The following is a 20,116-nucleotide window of genomic DNA, read 5'->3' on the forward strand; positions in this document are numbered from 1 at the left end:
CACTGAACTTTGCTGCGGTGGGGTCGCGTGAACAAGTCGCGCGTTCTTGTAGCGACAAGTTTCGTTCGAGCCATGCGTTTGCGCATACTTGTACATTAGTTTATTGTTTACTATTTCAAAGAACATAATAGATTACTTAGGTGATTAGTGGTGGTGTTTTATGATTTTTCTTTCAAATTGGTTTTACATTTTGAGTGAAATTTGGTTGTCGCAGTATTTAGTAACTCAACTGAAAGTGCTATACTAAATATCTTCATATAAAGGGTATATAAATCACTACATGTCAAAATATGTAGATATTGTTAACTGTTCATAGCAAGTACAAATACTATGTACTATGTAGTACTATATATAACTGATTTGTATGAGCTCATTTAGTATATATGCAAAACAAATCACTTTGTAAAAAAATATTGGTAGAATCATACTATGAAATATATAGGACCTAACTTTGTTGCATTATATCATTATTTTGATATATACTCCCTTTTACTTTGTCTTAATTTATCATAGTTTAACATTTATGATATATAAAGTATTTTGAACTTACAAATTCACGTAAAATGTTATATTATTGAGGGTAGTCAAAGTTAAAAAAAACAAATGTATATTATAAAATAAGTGAAACTCCTTTAATGATGTAAAGTATTGCTTTCCGTGAAATGGCAAGGCTTAAATATAACTTGCTTACATTACATAAAAACCTTTATATTCTCAACATACCTTAAAATCTACGATACATATTAAATTGGAATTAAATACTCAGTAAAGATGCCTAATATTTGTTACTTTTACAAATTTTATAACGATAAATACAATGTAAATATGAAAACACATCTAAACTAATTAACCTAAAATATTGGAAATAAAACTTAGAGCTAATCGAGATCATTAAATCGCTAAATAATCGATTTTTTACGACAAAAGATTGATCTAAAAATTCAGTTTGAAACAGTTTTAATAATATATTTATTCGCTATTTTTAAATGTAAAATCTTTGAACAATATAGTAATTTATCCAAAAAATACTTACACTAATGCTATCACATTCAAGCATGTGTGAATTGGTATTATTTTGTCCTCTATCTTATTAAAAATATATATTTATTTCACTATAGGGAATAACATACATACAACACAATACATTTAAATACACCTTATTTTCTTCAATACAAGTATATAAGTACATATAAACTAAACTTAAATTTCATCTACACATATGAATTAAAAACAACACAGACCAAGTACAAAGTTTTTAAAAACACATCGATTCTCTAAATCGGAAAGAATAATCAATATGCATATATTATTAACTTTTTTTAAACGTTTTTACTTGTTATAAGATAACCAGAAAAAAACATTGACTCGAAAAGATTCAACTATTAAGCTAATGGAATTAGAATCATTTTCCTACGACTAAAACGCGGCTGGAGCTGGCTTGAGACATGTGACGTCAATCGTCACATTTCATATCACATTCGCTCAGACGTCACTCCGATGTAAAATAACAACAGACTATTTCACTGGTTCTCAAAGTTATCAAATCAAAAGCCGAAAATCGATTAAATTTATGAGTTTTGGAAAACTCATAAAAATAATTTTAAAACAATACAACCACGAGAGAATACACAATACTGTGTTCATGAAAATATTTACTCGGAAATATACACGACCAATATTTTATTTAAATTTCATTATTCTTACAAATAAGTAATAATGATTCTTTCCATTTATTTTAAAGCTAGTTTTGTTATCTTTGAGCTATAGTTGCGTTTTAACACTTTTTAATGATTGAATTTCGCCACCAAATCACATTATATTACAAAAAATCTTCACATGTATCTTTATATAGTAATAAAGTATACTTAAAAAAGTTTGGCCCAATTTGGCGTCATATGCATATCGCCTATTGGTACGAAATTGTACTTATAAATATTACATTTTATTGCTTTTATGGTATATAGTATATAAAATATATACTTTTTAGTTAAATTTAAAAATGTATTCCAATAGGAACATTGTTTCAAGAAGTATTGCTAACAACTTTTTCAATAGAGCCCAGCTAAGCCCCTAAATTTATGTTTTAGCAATATTTTTAAGCGAAATATTGGTGGGATACACTTTTGCATAAAATTATGTAATTTACGTTTATTGATAGTTTTTTTTATTTAATATTCGTCATAACCGTAGTAATCATCGTCGTCGCCATTTTGCAACATGGCGGCGAGCGACATCTCACTGCTGACGTCAGGCACTTCCGGCTCATCCTCATCATAGTCATCCATTGTTTCTGGAAAAAACAGGGTTTTTATTTAGATGTACAGAGAAAGTGATAATATAACGCTTTTCAAACGTCAATATGTCCTTGTAATCCAAAACTATAATTGCGTTCTTTCGTTCTTCTGTTCAGAGCCCATAAGATATATGAAAACATCGAGACACTGCAAGGACGCGTTAAGTGTTTATTTTATTACATAAAAGAGCTTTCGCCAGCGACTCCGTCCGCGTGGGAATAAAAAAAACAAAAGTACGAACCCTAAGTGTTTTTCCAGAATATCCTCTACATCTATACCAAATTTTACAGAAATCCGTCCAGCCGTTCAGGCTACAAACTCTAACAAACATCCATCCATCTAAACTTTCGCATTTGTAATATTAGTATATTAGTATGATGATAGTATGATTTAATTCCGCGTGGTCGAAGACAACTAGTGTAATACTTTTTTATTTAGGTACATAAGTATAAGAGAATGTTACCAGTTTCTGTGGCGGGTTTGGGGGTGGGCGGGGCCGGCTTGGGGCTGGGCGTGGGCAGAGCCCCACACTTCTCCTTCTTCTTGCGTTTACGAGGTACAGGCGACGGGGCAACTGTTTCTTTCGGCGTCGTTAGTTTAGACCTGAAATTAATTACCCCATGAGTTGATATTTTCCAATACATACATAATTAAAGAAATAAGTGGCAACACATACATATAGACAAATGAAAGAAAAACAGATTTCATATTTGAATTAAATCAAATCCAACATAGTAACATTAGGAGTATTAAAATATTTCGATAATAACTGTCTTTTTATATATTGTGACTTACTCATCTACTTTTAAAGTCCTCGCGGGGGTGGTGGGCACAGTGGGCGTGACGGAAACTGTGGGCGTGGTGGAAACAGTGGGCGTGGACGGCACAGTGGGCGTGGCGGGGACAGTCGTGCTGGTAGCCAGCGAGCCGGGCTGGTCGAGGCTTTTCAGTATATCGTAATTAATCTTGGTGCTTATCTTCTTTTCTGCCAACATTTTCTCAATAGCTTCTCCCGCGGTCGCAGCGTTCAGCGCTACTTTCTTCTTATAAGATCCACGTACCTTCTTCTTCTTACCTTCTTCCTTTTCTTTGGCTCGTATTTCTTCTTTTACTGAGATATTAGAATTGTTAAAACCCTTTAATTTATTTGTAAAAGACTATTCGGAATTATATTTACAGCTATCTTAAGTACGACAAAATTGTTAAAAGACTAGATGTTACTCGCGACTTCGTCTCCGTGAAATTAAAAAAATAATATAAGATATTGCCTATTTTACTCACAGATAAATTACCGTTCTAATGGTGAAAGAATTTTTGAAATCGGCTCAGTAGTTTTTGAGTTATTTCAATACATACAAAAATACAAATCTTTCCTCTTTATCATATTAGTATAGATGTATATTATACAACTAATACTTGCATCAGTATTTAATTTGGCACGTCAAAAACAAGCCTATTCTTTTAATCGACGTGCCAACTACAAGACTTACTTTTCTGTTCCTTCAAATAGCTAGCATTCAAGTTGTTCCACAGCCTGGTCTTGAGACGCGCCTCCTCCTCGCTCATGATGAGGGAGCTCACGTACTCCTCATCGCGCTCGCTCAGCTGCAACTCCTCCTGCTGCAGATCCTTGCTGAACTGGGACTTCGGCTCCGGCTTTACGAACTTGTCTTTCTCCTCGGGTTGACCGAGACCGATCACAGCTAAGTCTGGACCTGCGGTGGTACATTCCATTAGTCAATTTGACCCTACGGAGGGTCGACATGTGTTCTTTCATACATTTCATCAGCCGTCATATCTAAATCTATTCTCTTAAGCATATCCTCTTTCACACAATCCATCCACACTTTCTTTCCTCTTCCTCTACCTGTGTAACCATACTTATTTGATCTTAATAATTTCTTTTTTATGGTATCATCATTAGTAACGAACAGTAATACCTAGTCCGAACTAAGCTAGTAATTTAGCCGAGGAAATGTTTAGACGAGAGTATTTTAGTAACTAAAAAATTCGGTTTCACTAACATAAGAGATCGCGAGGAAAAGAGAGAAAAGTATTACGAATAGACAAATGTCAAGTCCTAAGCATAGCGGTACTTACATATTATTTTGTGAAAATAAACATATAAATGAAATAAACTAAGTAAACCTACACAATAAATGGGAAGATACTAATATTACGAAAGTTTGCATGGATAATTGCACGTATCTCCAAAACGCTTTAAAAAATCTCTACGAAATATGGCACAGATGTAGAACATAGTCTGGAAGAACACACAGGTTACTAAGTTTTTTTAATTCTACGCGGCAGAAGCCGCGGGAACACGGTAACGTATTTACCTAGTCCTTTTTCGAATCTTATCTTATTCTGTGTGCGGTCTCCAGTGACGCCGTCCGTCTCCCGAGCCAGCTCGCCCAGCAAGTCCAGCGTGTCCTCCGCCGCGAACCTGGATGCCTCCACGTCTTCAGTCGAAACCTCCTCTGAAACCAATTGGAATAATCTTAAGAAAATATCTTCTACTAGAAATGAGAAATACAGAACAGTTTCTTTAATTAAACTTTCCTATGTTAAACGATATTATAAATGCGAAATGTTAGATGGATCAATGTTTGTCAGTTTGCAGCCTAAACCTGCCGAACGATCTCGAACTTTGGCATAGACATATAGCATAGTCTGGAAAGACACAAATGCTACTTTCATTTGTTTTTTTAACTCCACGCAGATGAAATCGCGGGCGAAAGCTAGCGGAGGTGCTTTGGTAGATGTCCTAGGGCGAAACACTTGTATCAAACGTATTGTGATCTCGTTCATTATCTTTAAAAATACAAGAAAACAATAAGTTTTAATACAAATGTTTCTTTGATTCCACCCTAACATGGTTTTTACACTTGTATTCGATGTACCGTACCGATGCTTACTGGTGATAATGTGCTGGTAGTGGCCACCTTCCTTCGTCTAGAATTATCTCTATCTAATTGTAATTCTATCTCTTTCTGCAACTCAGTAATTTCCTTCTCGCCATCCTCTTCTTCCATTAACTGTAAGACAAGATATTTCTATTTGCATACGGGTACCACACGTAAACGTATTAAATAAATTCAACGTATCGACAGCTCTTATATGTCCCCACCGAGGGGCGCAGTCTACCCAAGTAGACTAGTATACCAAAAGGGTAACTAGGCCATAGACAAACCACACTGGAATAATGCATTCACATATATTGTAGAACCTAAGCATGTAGAGTCCAGCACTTAACAACTGCACCATTAACGTTTTGAAATTGAGTACGGAAATCTTATTTATAAAACTATATCATACCCTTTGAAGTCTTTCCTTGTCCTTTTTTCTTGCTGCTCTAAACGCTGGCGGGTCTTGTTCCTCTTCTAAATCAACAGTCATGAATTCGTCCAGTGTAAGCGCACTAGAGGGAGTCTCTCCAAACTCAAGTAACCTCTTTCTCAAAGTCGATTCATGCACTTTGACTATACGCACCACATCCGATGGTGTTCTTGAGAAGTCATGTAGACGGGCTGCTATGAGTAGTGCTGGAAATTACGTTATATTTCTTATGATACGATAGATACTAGCGCTTACAACCTTTCTCCAGACCTGGATCTTAAGCCTGTCCGTAGTATGAATTTCACATTCTAAATATCCATTAAGGGACTCTCTTAAAGTGGCAGTTGGTAGAATTTCGTATACCCTAGTTTCTTACCTGCTCCACAAATCCCCGATGGCCGTCGACCTGAATGTATGGAGTCTCTCTTCATCCTCTGCACCAATCGCAGCGCTGTCATGCTCACGTCATGCTGTTTCACATCGAACTGCAACTGCGATGCGAACCGTAATATATATAGACAGGGATCTGCAAGAAAATACATAACCTCAATTTAAAATCTTGAGTCTTGTATGAGATTAAGGGCCTGTCTCACCACTGGCTCAGGCTCAGATAGCTTAAAAGTGGCAGCACTGTCAGATAGGGTAATAAAATCCGATATTTCCGTCACGTATTTCACATTGGATTGTTCAGACATCTTATAATTCGGTGTGACAGGCCCTAAATGAACAAAGATACCACACGGGAGGTACTGTGAGATGATATTGCTCTTTGATATTTAAAAAATCGACTACAACTCGGAATAGTTAGTGATTGTTTATAATGAAAACTGCATTTTCTTTATCTTCTCATACACCCAGAAAATCTGCAACTCATTGACAGTGAATTTTCATTTTCCTAATGCATAGTAAGTAATTTAAACTATGAATGGTAAGGTAATGATTCTAGTTTCACATCAGCGTACTTTGAAATATACGCTTAACCTAGATATGTAACATTTGCATAGCGGCTTATTGTATGTTAATTATTTTCGTCATTTTTTAAACAAATACTTTGAATAAACATTGAAAGAAGCGCCTACCAACATTTTAAATCAAAGGTAAGAAATTGAGGTGACATTAGGTACAAACGTATTGTTATGTTAACGCTGAGATCAACATCAAATGTTTAAGTACTTTTATTAGAAGTAGAAATGTTTACCTCTAGACATGTCAGAAAAAACTACGGCTACTAGACATTTTTAAAAACAAATGAACAGCGGGAAAACTGAGATGAACTGCAGATTAATTGCCGGTGGTCAAGGTCACTTCAAAATCGGACAATCCCTTTAAGCCACAACCCACAGTAACTGAACTTTAACATTACCTTGTTATTTGGTAAAATCAAGATACATTCCTACAATCTCAATTCGATCGTAATCGTAAACATAAAAGGTACAGAGTTGCTGAACCTGTGTCGTATCAGTTTCACAAGGATTGCGTTCAGAATATCTCGGCTTACTTAGCGCATACAAATATATTGAACAAATAAAATTGCGAGACCATGTGCCATTTAAATGGACACGGCCAAATATTCGACACACAAACTTACGAAAAAAAATTGTTAAAAGTTGACAAACGTTAATTAATTACTTTGCTAATTATTATTCATTAAACCAATTAACTGGATTTATTTTAGTTGTTTTCATTTCTATGTCCATAACAAATATAGCAAAGAGAATTAGATTCCTTGTTTCTACATGCAGCAAAGGCCTTGCCCAAATTATTACAAGGACTGATGTATTATGGTCGTTCTAGACTTTTCGAATCCTCAACAAGATGTAACTCGTATAACCGTACGTTTCCACTGCCCAAAAACCATAAAAAAATAGTTATAACTATTCTATTTTTGAAATTACGTCCTCGTACAGGTGTTACGGCAATAGAGACCTACGGTAACAATGTTTTCAGAGCAAATTGATAAATTTGTAAGAAGATAAACGTCTATTGTATTTTTATTTAGTATAGCTTGAATATTTAAAAAATCGCATACAAATTAACTCTTAAAACGAATTCCGCATTTACAGTGACGTTTATTATATTAAATTAGAATGTATTATAATATATTGTGTAAACTAATAAAGTAGTTATTGTATCTCATTGGACTAATCAATTTATTTACAACTAGCTTTCGCCTGCGACTCCGTCTGCGTGGAATTAAAAAATAATATAAAACATACTCTATGCCACTGACAATGTAGCTTTATAATGGTGAATTTTTTTTTTAAATCAGACTAGTAGTTTATGAATGATTTTTAATTACAATCAAACAAACAAACAATAATATTAGTATGGATAAATAGTTTCAGTTTCGAGAGTAGTAGAACTTACATAACAAGCAATAAGAAATGTGGGAATCTTCGGTCGAGTTTGGTTAAATTGTTTTTTACTTTCACTCAAACATTGACTAACAATATTAAAAGTGACTAAATTAAAATTGTACAAATGTATTACTTTCAGTTCAAGGTTCAGTATCTTTGAGGACATTTTAAAAAGTTGTTTTCTCAACTCAGTCGCGTACAAAGAGCGCGCGCACACCTTTGACACAACAAATGTGCGATCGTCGCTTGTTTCGTAGAATATTCAACTGTTTAGTTGCACATCTAAAAACCGAGTAGTGTGCGTACCTCCATATAAGCTCATAGGAATCGAAGCGAGACTACACAGTTGTGCGATAGTTTAGTTACAGGTGTTCGCGCGCTCTAAGTGATTGTAGGCCGCGCCGTTATTTAAGAATTTGGGTAAATATCAAGCGCCATATTGGTATTGGTTGGAAATTGTCATTATTTTTAATGCAAATTTGTAATTTGGTTAAACATTTAGTTACTTTACAGATTGTACAGTTTTTACAACTTTTATTCACTTGATACATTTTATAATTCACTTATAACAAAAGAATTATTCAGAACCCTAGATGTACATATTACGTCATATAAGCTTAGAAACAAAACTTATAGTTATTTTATTTTTTTCTATCGTCTTAAAAACCAATGTGATTTAAATGATTTATGAATGTATCAACGATTGTATTATTGTTTTATTATAACTAAAATATAGATGTATGCGGAAATGATTTCGTCATTCCAAAGAATTATATTTTTATTCAAACAAAGCTTTCGTCAGCGACTTGATAAACAAAATTGTTAATTCTATGATATTTCGACTAAGTAATTTCTAAGTTTAATACAAAGAAAAGTGAGTAATAATATTATTCACTTTTGTAGACTTTGGGCTTAATTCGAGCACTTGAAGTTCGCATTTATTTCAATTCATAAAATTTAATTTAGAAATGTAAAAGATGAGTCATTTACTTTCTAATGCAACTAAGAGTTAATTAGTATCGCTTTGATGTATTTGACTATAAAAAACAAATTAATTACTCAATTAAAATATAATTATCAAAAAAATAATTTTAAAGATTTTAACTACAGTATTATTAAATGAACATTTTATTGTCTCTCTAGATAAATTAAATTTTGTAAAACAAGAAACTAATCATATAACGGACACAGATTGAAGCTATCTACTTCTTCTATAGCTCTAAAGCCCGTGGGCCTTGGCTTGGTCTAGAAACTTCTTCCATTTCCGCCTATCTCTGGCCACGGTCCTCCATTTTGCTATGCCAACGTTTCTCGCATCTCGATTTATGTCGTCTATTCACCGGAAATTTGGATTTTCTTAACAACTAGTTTCGGGCCCTACCTCAAGTAGAAGTAAATTAAGATAATGGTTCTATGGGAATGAAATACATAAAGCGAAAAACTTCCTAGAGTGACATCACTGGATTCTATATCCTCAACAAGTAATAGGAAGAGACCATAGAGGTCTATTAGAGGAAAATGAATATGTGAAGCAACTCCGATACGCTTTATGTCTGTATGTATGGTATGCGTATACTTAGTACGGAATAAGCATACTAATGGCGGTTAAGATCGTGATCTGGCCGGTCGATGGACCGTAAGCAAACGGATGGGTTGAAAAAAACGTGATTAATATTAAATCGAGGTCGTACAGCGTCTTTGTTACTCTGCGCTGTTTTTAAGCATTGTCTAGAAAGTAAAAGATGGAGGATAGTGTTGGTTAACATCGCCAATTTGCGTCAACGAATCACCATGTCTAGGCTATAAAACAGTCGTAAATGTCTAATAACTTTAACAAAATTTTGATTTTTTCTTAATTAAGTTGCTTGTGAAGGCAGAGAAGAGGAAAAAGTCTAACAGAGAATTACTCTCTGTCTATTTAACCTTTTAATTTGTTAATAGAAGAGGTATCCCCTGATAGGGTTAAGTGAAAATCCGTAATATTTTACCTCTACTCTCCACAGACCAGAGTATAATGCATTGAAAATTTTAAAGAAGTAAGTATTGTAAAATCCTGCTTATAAACCCCATGTTGTGTGCGATGACCCAAGTATGAAATCCACTATAACCTGAATGATAAACATTCATATCATGGTAAAACTATAATAAACTGGGTCACAACAAACAATACGGTCTGTAGTGTCTACATAAACATCTGTTTATTTATTTATTACGTTAAGATAAACTACCGATTGAAACATGATTACAAAGAGTTATGGTCTTGTTAAGATAATGATATCATGCACTTTCTCGATCGCGGTCATTGGTGACAGGTCCAGAGGCGTTTGCGTAAGAGTGGATTTGGTACACAGGCTTGCGCGGGCGCAGTCAGTCGAGCGCATTCGACCGCGCACCTTTGCTTTGATAAATAAAAAAAATTGTGAGTGAGTGAGTGATACTTGGATATGTCCGCGAATTTTATCAGCCAAAGGATGAAATGAAGGGTAGACCCCCGATACCATCAAGAAAGATCCCATTACTGTTGGGAAAATTATTCCTACGTTGGATATTTACGAAAGCAGACCTCGTGTTTTTTATATACCGGTTGGTTTACAAATAAGGTATTATAGATATATGCGATATTAAAAAAATGTAACTATTGTGTAAGCGACATAAACAAGTTTAACATAAATTGTTTGTTCTTTTATAACAGAGTTAAATGTCAATCGATTTTGATCTTTATCTAGACTTTTATAACTTAAGAAAAATAGTTGTTTTTAAGAATGTGTATTATGAAGCAGTTACGCAATTCGTTTTAGGGGGAGTTTCAAAGAGTTTTCTATAGTGAAAATTTTCTACCAGCATCTTTCTATAATGAACATTCATTTTTTTTGGAGAAAAGGAAAGTTTTCTGTTTCGTTTAGTGACTAGTGTCCTATGCGAAGAGAAATTAAATTTAAATTAACTATATCAGAAGTAACAATTATATAAAAGTTATTACACAACTCGATATATATTTCAAACGTAGCCGCGTATTACTTCAATCGAGAATTTATAAATGCATCTATTTTATGATAAGATATACCATACTTACATGATTCTTATCAACATTTATTTAATGTAATATATTTTTTTTAGTTTATCTTAAACTTTACTCTTTTTTAAATTTGCTTTAAATAATCAAACATCTTGAGCAACTTTGGCTGTTATACTGCGATGTCTATACTAATATTATAAAGAGGAAAGATTTGTATTTTTGGATTTTTGTATGTATTATTATAATTAAAAAACTACTGAGCCAATTTCTATAATTCTTTCACCTAATAGCGTTATCGCTGAGTAACATATTATTAAATTTCACATGGACGAAGTCGCAATCAACAACTAGTTAAAATATAAGTATGGGTGTCCACACCCGAAACACATACAAAAACATACTAATATATCTTTCATTGTCTTTGAAAAAATGAGACTACGATATCTTTCCCCCTTTTTTGCAGATAAAAATGCAGTTTATTACACATTCATATTTCAAACATTCGCTGTCGTTTGATTATTTTGTAAACATCTCGCAACAGGTCAATTTAATTCCCACAGAAAAGACAATAAGAATTCATTAGCCACTGTTTTAATTAACCTCAATTTTCTTTCAACATTAGTAGTTGAGAAGTTTTTATATCATTAGCTTTTGCCTGTGACATCCTCCCCACGGAATTAAAAACAAAACTTAGCCTACGTGGTCTTCCAAACTACGTGCTAAATCTGTAACACCCGCGTTGTATGGAGGTACGTAGTAACAAACGTCCATACATTCATCCATCAATCCCAACTTTCGCATTCATATTATTAGTAAAAAATAAGATTCTATAAGCATTGTTTATAAATTTGGTGCAGTATCGAGGCTGGACCAAGGGCGGATCCAGCTTCGGCGTCTGAGGCGGGGGGTCACCACGCTTACTACTCAAGCTTGACAAAATATGTAAATATAATTTGTCAAGCTTTTGACCAACCAGCTCAGGGGGGGCTAAGACCCCCATGACCCCTCCACCCCTGGATCCGCCGTTGGCCTGGACTAAATTCAAAAATGGCAGAGCTTATCTTCATACTATATTTGCACGTATCGAAGGGCATTAAAAGTGCGTTTTCATTCATTAAATCAATACTTTTGATAAAATGAATATCGATTGACTAAAGTAACTCAGGTTATATAATTTGCTCGAAGGTCAATAACAGTTTTTTTTGCGTTGTTTAAAAAAATTGACAACATTCTATACTGTTATTTTTATGTTCTTTTTTCTACACAAAGCTATATAGGAGCATTAAGTCTATAACACGGAAATAAAGCAATTTGATTTATGACCACTTACTTATAATAATCAAAAGTATACGCGACCGCGCTTATAATCAACAAAAACCGTTACTTTTAATTTATTACAACGATTATATAAACCTGTATAAAGTGTTATAATTAAAATATAAACGCATATATTATATTTAAAAACACAATCACAGGGAAGTACATAATAGTAAGAAGGTTGACAAACCCCCACTCTAATTAAACTTCCGCTTGCCTTAATACGAGATACACAAAAATTTATAAAAAACCACGTAAAGGACAGTTAAAAATAATAAAAAAAAGTGATAAAATAAATGAAAAACTTATGATTTAAAGTTTAAATGTAACTGAGTTATCTCAATTAATTTTAAATGATGAGCGGAATCTATATTTTCGGTACGAATATTTCGACCGTGAATCACCACGATTACTTTTATACGTCTTAAGTAGTAAGTAGCTTTTGCCCGCAACTTCGTCTGCGCGATATTAATAAAAGAAAACCTTAGCTAACTTTCAGTAATCCCGTAAAAGCGGTCCAGTTGTTTCGGAGATTACTCTGAACGAACGCGAATTTACGTATATAATTTTTCGACATTAAATACAGGCACTCCAATTTTATGATAACTAGTTTTCGTACGCGAGTATATTTTAAGGTTATTCCAAATTCAAAACGATAACCGGCGATATGTGCAACTCACCCTGAGTAGCCTATATTCTATACTTCCGTCAAATTTAACAGAGGTTCGTTAAGCCATCCTGGAGATAACTTCATACAAACATTCAAACTTTCGCATTTTTAATATGAGTAAAGTAAGACATAGATTTTGTCTACGACCACTCTGAACTGTCTACTTGAAATGTTAACAGAAGTTGCATATTTAAAATCAACAATTAAGTAAAGTTAAAATTCTTGATTTTACAAAAATAAAACGGAAAAGTATACTGCAATAGACAAAGGCTTTTTAAAATTTCAGTATTAACTTTGGACAGTTGTAGAGCCCGCTTTAACATCTTCGCACGAATGGGTCGGCTCGCCCGGTGAAATACCACGACCACACAGAAGACAGGCTTGAAGTGGGAGCAATTCCGCGTTTCTTCTGATGAGTGTGGTGCCGAAAGCCTAATTTTAGTCTCTTTCCCTTTCCAACCTTTTCTTAAGACGAAGGGATGGGAAGGAAAAGTGGATTTAGACGCATAGGAAGAGGAAATATGCTCTTAATGTGCGCCTCCTCCACCGTCGATTAAGGGTAGGCAACGCATCTGCAATTGCGGATGTCTATGGGTAGCGGTTGCTTCGCCATTTCGGCGGTTTGGGTGGCCTCTTGCTCGTTTGCTACCGTGTAATATATAAACAAATAATAAAAGAGGTTTCGTCGCAATGCCATAAGTTGTTATCATTATAATATTTAGCTTTAAAAGATTTTATTCATTAAGAACTGATTTCACTTGAAGATTACGTTAAATGTTTAAAAATAACATTTAAATTGTTTTACTTTGTATTTCAAAATGTTTACGGAAATGCAGTTTTCATTTTGTTAAAGTTGTCACAGTAAAAACATAACAGTTTATTTTCTGTAGTTTATTGTTTTTTGTGCTACAATATTTTAAGTTGTAAAATTATTAAAAACTGCGTTGTTTAATGAACTTGATTACTCTCAGTGTTTAGAATGAAATTAGTAAATCAGTGAATTCTTATTTACATCGTATACCACAAACGTTTATCTTCTTAAAATTCCATATTCAAATATATTTCGATGATCTTGTTATTACCGCCAGTCTTTTATTTCATTATTTTAAGCGATAGCCCTACGTATACTTCGTGGTTAAGTAATTTGTAAAACTTACCACTAAGCACCATAAAAATACAAATTGTTTTGTATACGAAACAGTGGTAGTGTGCTAAAAATTATTTAAAGTTTTAGAATGACTTCACATATACAAATAGGAATAAGTGTGTCAAAGCTCAACATTTACTATACGATGTAAATTTCAAATATTTATTACTTTTATTAAATGCAATTACAAGATACGTTGATTTACATGTAAGCCAAAGTATACAAATATAGAAATATACTTTTAAATACTAAATAACAATGCTCACACATCAATACGATTATACAGATCTCTTTACTTGATCTCCTTATCTTTTCCGACAAAGATGTTATGAATAAAATGAGTGTACCGATATACAGAATAGACTTCGGAATGGATACTCAACATTTTAACACCCTATAATCTACCATATTTAGATTATCCAGTCGGATTGCAGTTGATAGCCCTAAGATGGTCTCTACTCATATCGGTACACAGTAAGATTCGAAATCGGAAGAGGTTTATTTAATTATTTTTTTTTTCAGTCTTTTTTGGTATGCATTTCAAAGCCGGTCATCAATGAATAGTAGCGTGGATTTCTTTGAAAGTCTGATAGATGAGGATGGTCGCTTTTCTGAACTGAATTGTCAGGAACCTAATCAACGTGACCATCAGAACATTCGTGCTAGACCTTTGGTTCAAGGTAAAGTAAGTCTATTTACTAACCTGTCGATTATTTATTGTGTAACATAAAAATAGATATATTTGAATTATTTATTTGAATAATATCAACCGCTTTTAAGGTGGATTATAATGAGATAGCAATTGTTTTTCCATCCACTCAATTTATAGTAACATCGGATTGCTGTGAAGTGTTAATAACTCTATAAAAATATTATGTCACCAATTCCTAATAATTCCACGCTTTCTATTTATTAAAATCAATTATGATAATAATCCTTGGTATGACACGACACAAGCTTTTTCTATAATCTAAAAATGTCTCCAATAATTCTAAAATACATAATTTACATAAAAGTTTCATTCACGAAGCAAATTGTATTAAGTTTTTTTTCATCACAATCTAATGTCTGAAAACCGTTTCAAGTTAAAAATGTTTCCGAACGTAATGTCAAATGACAATTTGCCCGCGTCGCCTTCGCTACCGCTCGGTTCTGTTCGGTGCGTTCCGTAACCAGCCGCGAGCCCGCGACATCGCAAACAAGATGGCTGGCTTACGTCATTGAGATACGTCCCGTGTTCAAATGTTTAAATTAAAATATTGAATTATACGTTAATACACTATGTCCAATTTGTGTTCTAGAATTGTTTCAAAACCTCCAAAAAGGTTACAAGAAAATAGGGATAGTATGTCTGTCGCACAAACAAATACTTGGATGAACGGTGAGCGTTTTGTCTTTGTAAATATTGATTTATTTAGGTGAGCGAATTTGTTAGTGTTGTTTATAGGCATTATCAATGAATAACATTAACAATTGTTTTAACACTTTCCAGCACCTCGTTGTATCATTCAATCATAAATAACACGTAACAATGATGTTTGTGACATTTGAATAATTAATTTTATATAATCGTGTCCTTAACCTTTGTAATTTATAACATCTAATTTAATTTTTATGTATTCACAGCAGAAAACATTAACAATGGTGGTGGAATTTCGTTGTCCCCGCCTCATACGGTATCTCAACGCGAAACAGGAACACAAGTTTCACAGTGTTATAGCGGACCGCCTTCACCTTGTGGCTCCTCGAGCTCTGCGACGTCGCCCACAGTGTCCCCAGCGCCGCCCCCCGGCACTGCCACTCTTGACCCCAACTGGCAGGCCACCAAACCCACCGTTAGAGAAAGGAATGCCGCCATGTTTAACAACCAACTAATGGCTGATATCACATTTATAGTTGGTAGCCCAGGTAAATACATAACAATTCATCTTGATATAAAATCACAGTTTTGCAGTATTTGTAATATTTTTTAAATATTTTCAGGACACACACAGATAATCCCGGCACACAAATATGTATTGGCAACTGGCAGCTCAGTATTTTATGCTATGTTTTATGGTGGACTTGCTGAATGTAAGCCAGAAATTGAAGTACCTGATGTGGAACCATCAGCTTTCCTTACACTATTGAAGTGAGTTATAAATTATGTTGTATTACATCTAAAAATAACAAATTATGAAAAATGTTGCAATTTTGAAATGTGAAATTCTCAAGATTAAATCTAAATGTATGTGGTATATTAACAAATTGATATTTCTATTTCAGATATTTATATTGTGATGAAATCCAATTGGAAGCTGATACAGTACTATCTACATTGTATGTAGCAAAGAAATATTTTGTCCCTCATTTGGCTCGAGCTTGCGTTAACTATTTGGAAACTAGTCTTACAGCAAAGAATGCATGCCTTCTGCTAAGTCAATCTAGATTTTTTGAAGAGCCAGAACTTATGCAGAGGTGCTGGGAAGTAATTGATGCTCAGGTATGTGAGTCTACTGAAAATTTAGGAACAATCTGTCTCAATCCATCCTCTTCCTATAGTAGTCTAACAATGGAGCTCTCTGATTCATCTAGTCGAAACTTCTCAAGTCCCGAATGTAAAAATATATCCTCAGATAATCTTCATAGTTTTTGTAATTAATTTTTTTTATGTTAAAATATTGACAAATGGAATACTCAAATTTTGGTTGTGACTTAAATTAATGGTTTGTTATTTAACTTTAAAATCTTGTACCATTCCAATTTATTATTAATTATTTATTTCGAAACTTACTTGATGTTCCATGTATTAATAGCTACTAATTATATTAACTGCAATACATTTTGTAAGTGTTTGTTGTTGTCTGCATGATAAGTGTCAAGTATGTAATTGATGTTAGAGTCAAGACCTTGTAACATTTGAATCTATAAAGATCTGAATAAACTATTGAACAAATTGTATTGCAGTTTTAATGAACCTGTCCACTTAAATAACACCATTATAATTTAATTATAGGCGGAGATCGCTTTGACATCTGAAGGATTTGTTGATATTGATGTCTCAACTCTGGAGTCAGTATTAGCCAGGGAAACGCTAAACTCTAAAGAAATTAACTTGTTTGAAGCAGCTTTGGCATGGGCCCAAGCGGAATGTGTGCGCCGAGAAATAGAGGCCACGCCATCCAATAAGCGTGCTATGCTTGGCAGTGCGATATATTTAATTCGCTTCCCAACTATGTCATTAGACGAATTTGCAAACAGCGCTGCACAACTGGGTATCCTAACTCCACAAGAAACAATTGATATATTTTTGCATTTTACTGCAGCAAATAAACCACAACTCTCATATCCTATCAAACAAAGAGCTGGACTTAAAGCTCAGGTAACTGATGTCATTCGTATTATGTGCATTATTATGGGAAATATATAACTAACAATATTCTATTGGTTTTTCAGATCTGCCACAGATTCCAGTCATGTGCATACCGCAGCAATCAATGGAGATACCGTGGTCGCTGTGATTCAATACAATTTTGTGTGGACAAGAGAATTTTTGTTGTTGGTTTTGGACTATATGGATCTTCCAATGGTGCAGCAGATTATAATGTTAAAATTGAATTGAAGCGTTTAGGCAGAGTACTCGCTGAAAACAATACGAAATTCTTCTCAGATGGATCAAGTAACACTTTCCATGTTTACTTTGAAAATCCAATACAAATTGAACCAGAATGTTTCTATACTGCATCTGCAATTCTTGATGGCAGTGAGTTAAGTTATTTTGGGCAAGAAGGTCTTAGTGAAGTGTATATGGGGACAGTGACTTTTCAATTCCATTGTTCATCAGAGAGTACTAATGGGACTGGAGTGCAAGGAGGACAGATACCTGAACTCATCTACTACGGACCAACAGTGAATACTTTACCAAACTCTAATGCAGGCGATGACTGACAATTGAATAGGAGACATCTCAATTATCACACAATATAGTTAAGTAGATTTACATTTCACCATTCAAAGAGAAAATTTGAATATTTATATTATGTCTCACTTCCAAATGTTAAATTATTTTGTTGGATATTAAAATCTAGTGTATATTGTTGATCTTGGATAGAAAATAAGTACCTAAAAATGTGATATGGGTGTTGTAATAGCTCTCTATAAATTCATAGGTGTAAGGCAGCTACATCGTATTTCATAAAATTTTCATTGCAATAAATTTATGGCTTGATTTTGTATTTTGTGGTTTTATTTATAAACCTTTTTTTTAATTTTATTTATGTAGTAGTAGTAGTAGGGGCTACAGTTTCCGCAACTCCACGACTAGCGCGTATTTTGCGTAAGAATAGGACATGGATTACTCCAGCCAACCCAGCTCACCGAAGAACCCCAGCAGACCCTTTATATTGCTGGTGATCTCCGGGAGCGATCACGGCGAACCGAGATACCTAACCCTTAATTTTATTTATTTAACAATTGAGTTTACATCGTTTAAAATATTTTTAATTCAATTCTGATTAAAATTTAATACACAGCTCTTAAAATTTTTTGCACTAATTAATAGAAAAAAATATGAATATTAGATCAGAATAAAACATTTACAACATATATCTTAAAGACTAGATAATGTTAACAAAATATATACACAGAGATCTCATTTAGAAACTAAATCAGGGATGAAATTTGAAAACGATCCTGTGAAATCGGGAAGTGTATACTGAGTTGACTTACCAGTAGGAGGTATGTTGATGCAAAGTTTACGAGACAACTTGAAGTAGGTGCGTCCAAGTTGGTAGCAGCATATTTGAAGTGCATCACTTATATCAATCAAAAGATCTGGATTAATTTGTTAAAGAATTAAATTTGTAAAAACAGAATACAATATTTTATATGAAAATTAACTCACTAGGCTACTTTTCATTGGTATAACACAATAGATAAATATTCTATTTGTCTAGTTGCTAAATAAAACTCAGGTTTTGTATTTTAAACAACATGAATGTCTGTTTTGAGTAGCAATAAGCACTGTTCAGATTATGAAATATAATAAAATTATTTAGTTATATAATCTTACTATATGAAGTTATTAAAAAGGATACGTGCAGTGCCTTCCGTTCTGCATGTCATGTACACACAAGCAGCTTGTGTTAGGTTCGCTGGTCGCCCAATAGTTAAGTGACGAGACAATGCCATCTTAAAGAAATTGCAGGCAATGTCAATGCATTGTTGATTTAGACGAAGTTGCTGACACAAAGCTGTGATACTTTCTCTTGCTTTCCTTAATGTAATCTCTCTTGACTCTTGTCCAATACCCACATAAGCTAAAATATTTTTTTTTTATATAATTAGCATAAGTTGAACTACATTGGCATAAGAACCAGACAGTATTTGGCTGTTAATTACATAGGACATATTGATTATTGCAAGGTCTATGATGCCTCAATAAAAGTAAATAACAGTTATGAAAGGTAAACAACATTTTTAATAGACAATCAGAAACCGAAGAAAACTTGAATCCTATAACAAAACTTATTCACCTCTACCGAATCCCGAAGCTCCGCCTTTTGATTCAGCGGATACAAATTGACCAATAGCAGAAGAGCCACCATGTGCGTTTTCTTGAAATTCAACTTCTGAAACTATTATGTTATCCTCCAGAACTGAGCCACAGTTCGTGCACACAGCATCGCCTCGGGCCGGGTCTACTTCTATCTCAGAGGAACCGCAATGCTTGCATTTTTTCCCCGACATCGTGTTTTTCTACGAGGATACGACAAAATATATTATTATTTGGATGCGCTTTTCTTTTTTATTTTAATAGGTTTATGATATACGAAATTGAAGTGACAAATCGTATGTTTTCAGCATCCCTTTACAGTTATTTCTTTAATAAGAAATGTAAATATCTTTCGTATAAAAACTAATACGGCAAGTTGTTTGACATGGGTGGATATGGGCTGTGATTTTATGCTATCGCTGTCAGTGTCATTGTCACATTAT

At 33.8% G+C, this 20,116-nt stretch overlaps 2 protein-coding genes across 7 annotated transcripts; one reads left to right on the plus strand and one right to left on the minus strand.

Annotated features, from left to right (window-relative positions):
• Positions 1-622: 622 nt before the first annotated feature.
• On the minus strand, positions 623-20,090 carry LOC106103836 (transcription factor IIIB 90 kDa subunit). 2 transcript variants are annotated; one of them, XM_013283732.1, is made up of 11 exons: positions 19,654-20,090; positions 19,216-19,437; positions 18,848-18,952; positions 6,010-6,159; positions 5,613-5,839; positions 5,213-5,332; positions 4,634-4,772; positions 3,785-4,009; positions 3,090-3,405; positions 2,758-2,897; positions 623-2,290 (listed from the first exon to the last, which is right to left on the minus strand). In XM_013283732.1, the coding sequence occupies exons 1-11, from the start codon at positions 19,865-19,867 to the stop codon at positions 2,169-2,171; spliced, it is 1,980 nt and encodes a 659-aa protein (XP_013139186.1). In that variant the 5' UTR covers positions 19,868-20,090; the 3' UTR covers positions 623-2,168. The 2 variants fall into 2 exon arrangements, with proteins under 2 accessions (XP_013139186.1, XP_013139185.1); XM_013283731.1 differs by having other exon boundaries at positions 4,634-4,774; positions 5,203-5,332; positions 19,654-20,089.
• Positions 10,330-18,354, plus strand: LOC106103837 (BTB/POZ domain-containing protein 6). Of its 5 annotated transcripts, none has more exons than XM_013283734.1 (7): positions 10,330-10,573; positions 14,663-14,820; positions 15,770-16,048; positions 16,124-16,271; positions 16,406-16,622; positions 17,136-17,501; positions 17,576-18,354. In XM_013283734.1, the coding sequence occupies exons 1-7, from the start codon at positions 10,467-10,469 to the stop codon at positions 18,065-18,067; spliced, it is 1,767 nt and encodes a 588-aa protein (XP_013139188.1). In that variant the 5' UTR covers positions 10,330-10,466; the 3' UTR covers positions 18,068-18,354. The 5 variants fall into 5 exon arrangements, with proteins under 5 accessions (XP_013139188.1, XP_013139187.1, XP_013139189.1 ...); XM_013283733.1 differs by having other exon boundaries at positions 10,331-10,573; positions 15,767-16,048; XM_013283735.1 differs by having other exon boundaries at positions 10,483-10,590; positions 15,767-16,048.
• Positions 20,091-20,116: the final 26 nt, after the last annotated feature.

This window comes from Papilio polytes, unplaced genomic scaffold (assembly GCF_000836215.1).
Source record: "Papilio polytes unplaced genomic scaffold, Ppol_1.0 DF823700.1, whole genome shotgun sequence".
Taxonomy (NCBI): domain Eukaryota; kingdom Metazoa; phylum Arthropoda; class Insecta; order Lepidoptera; family Papilionidae; genus Papilio; species Papilio polytes.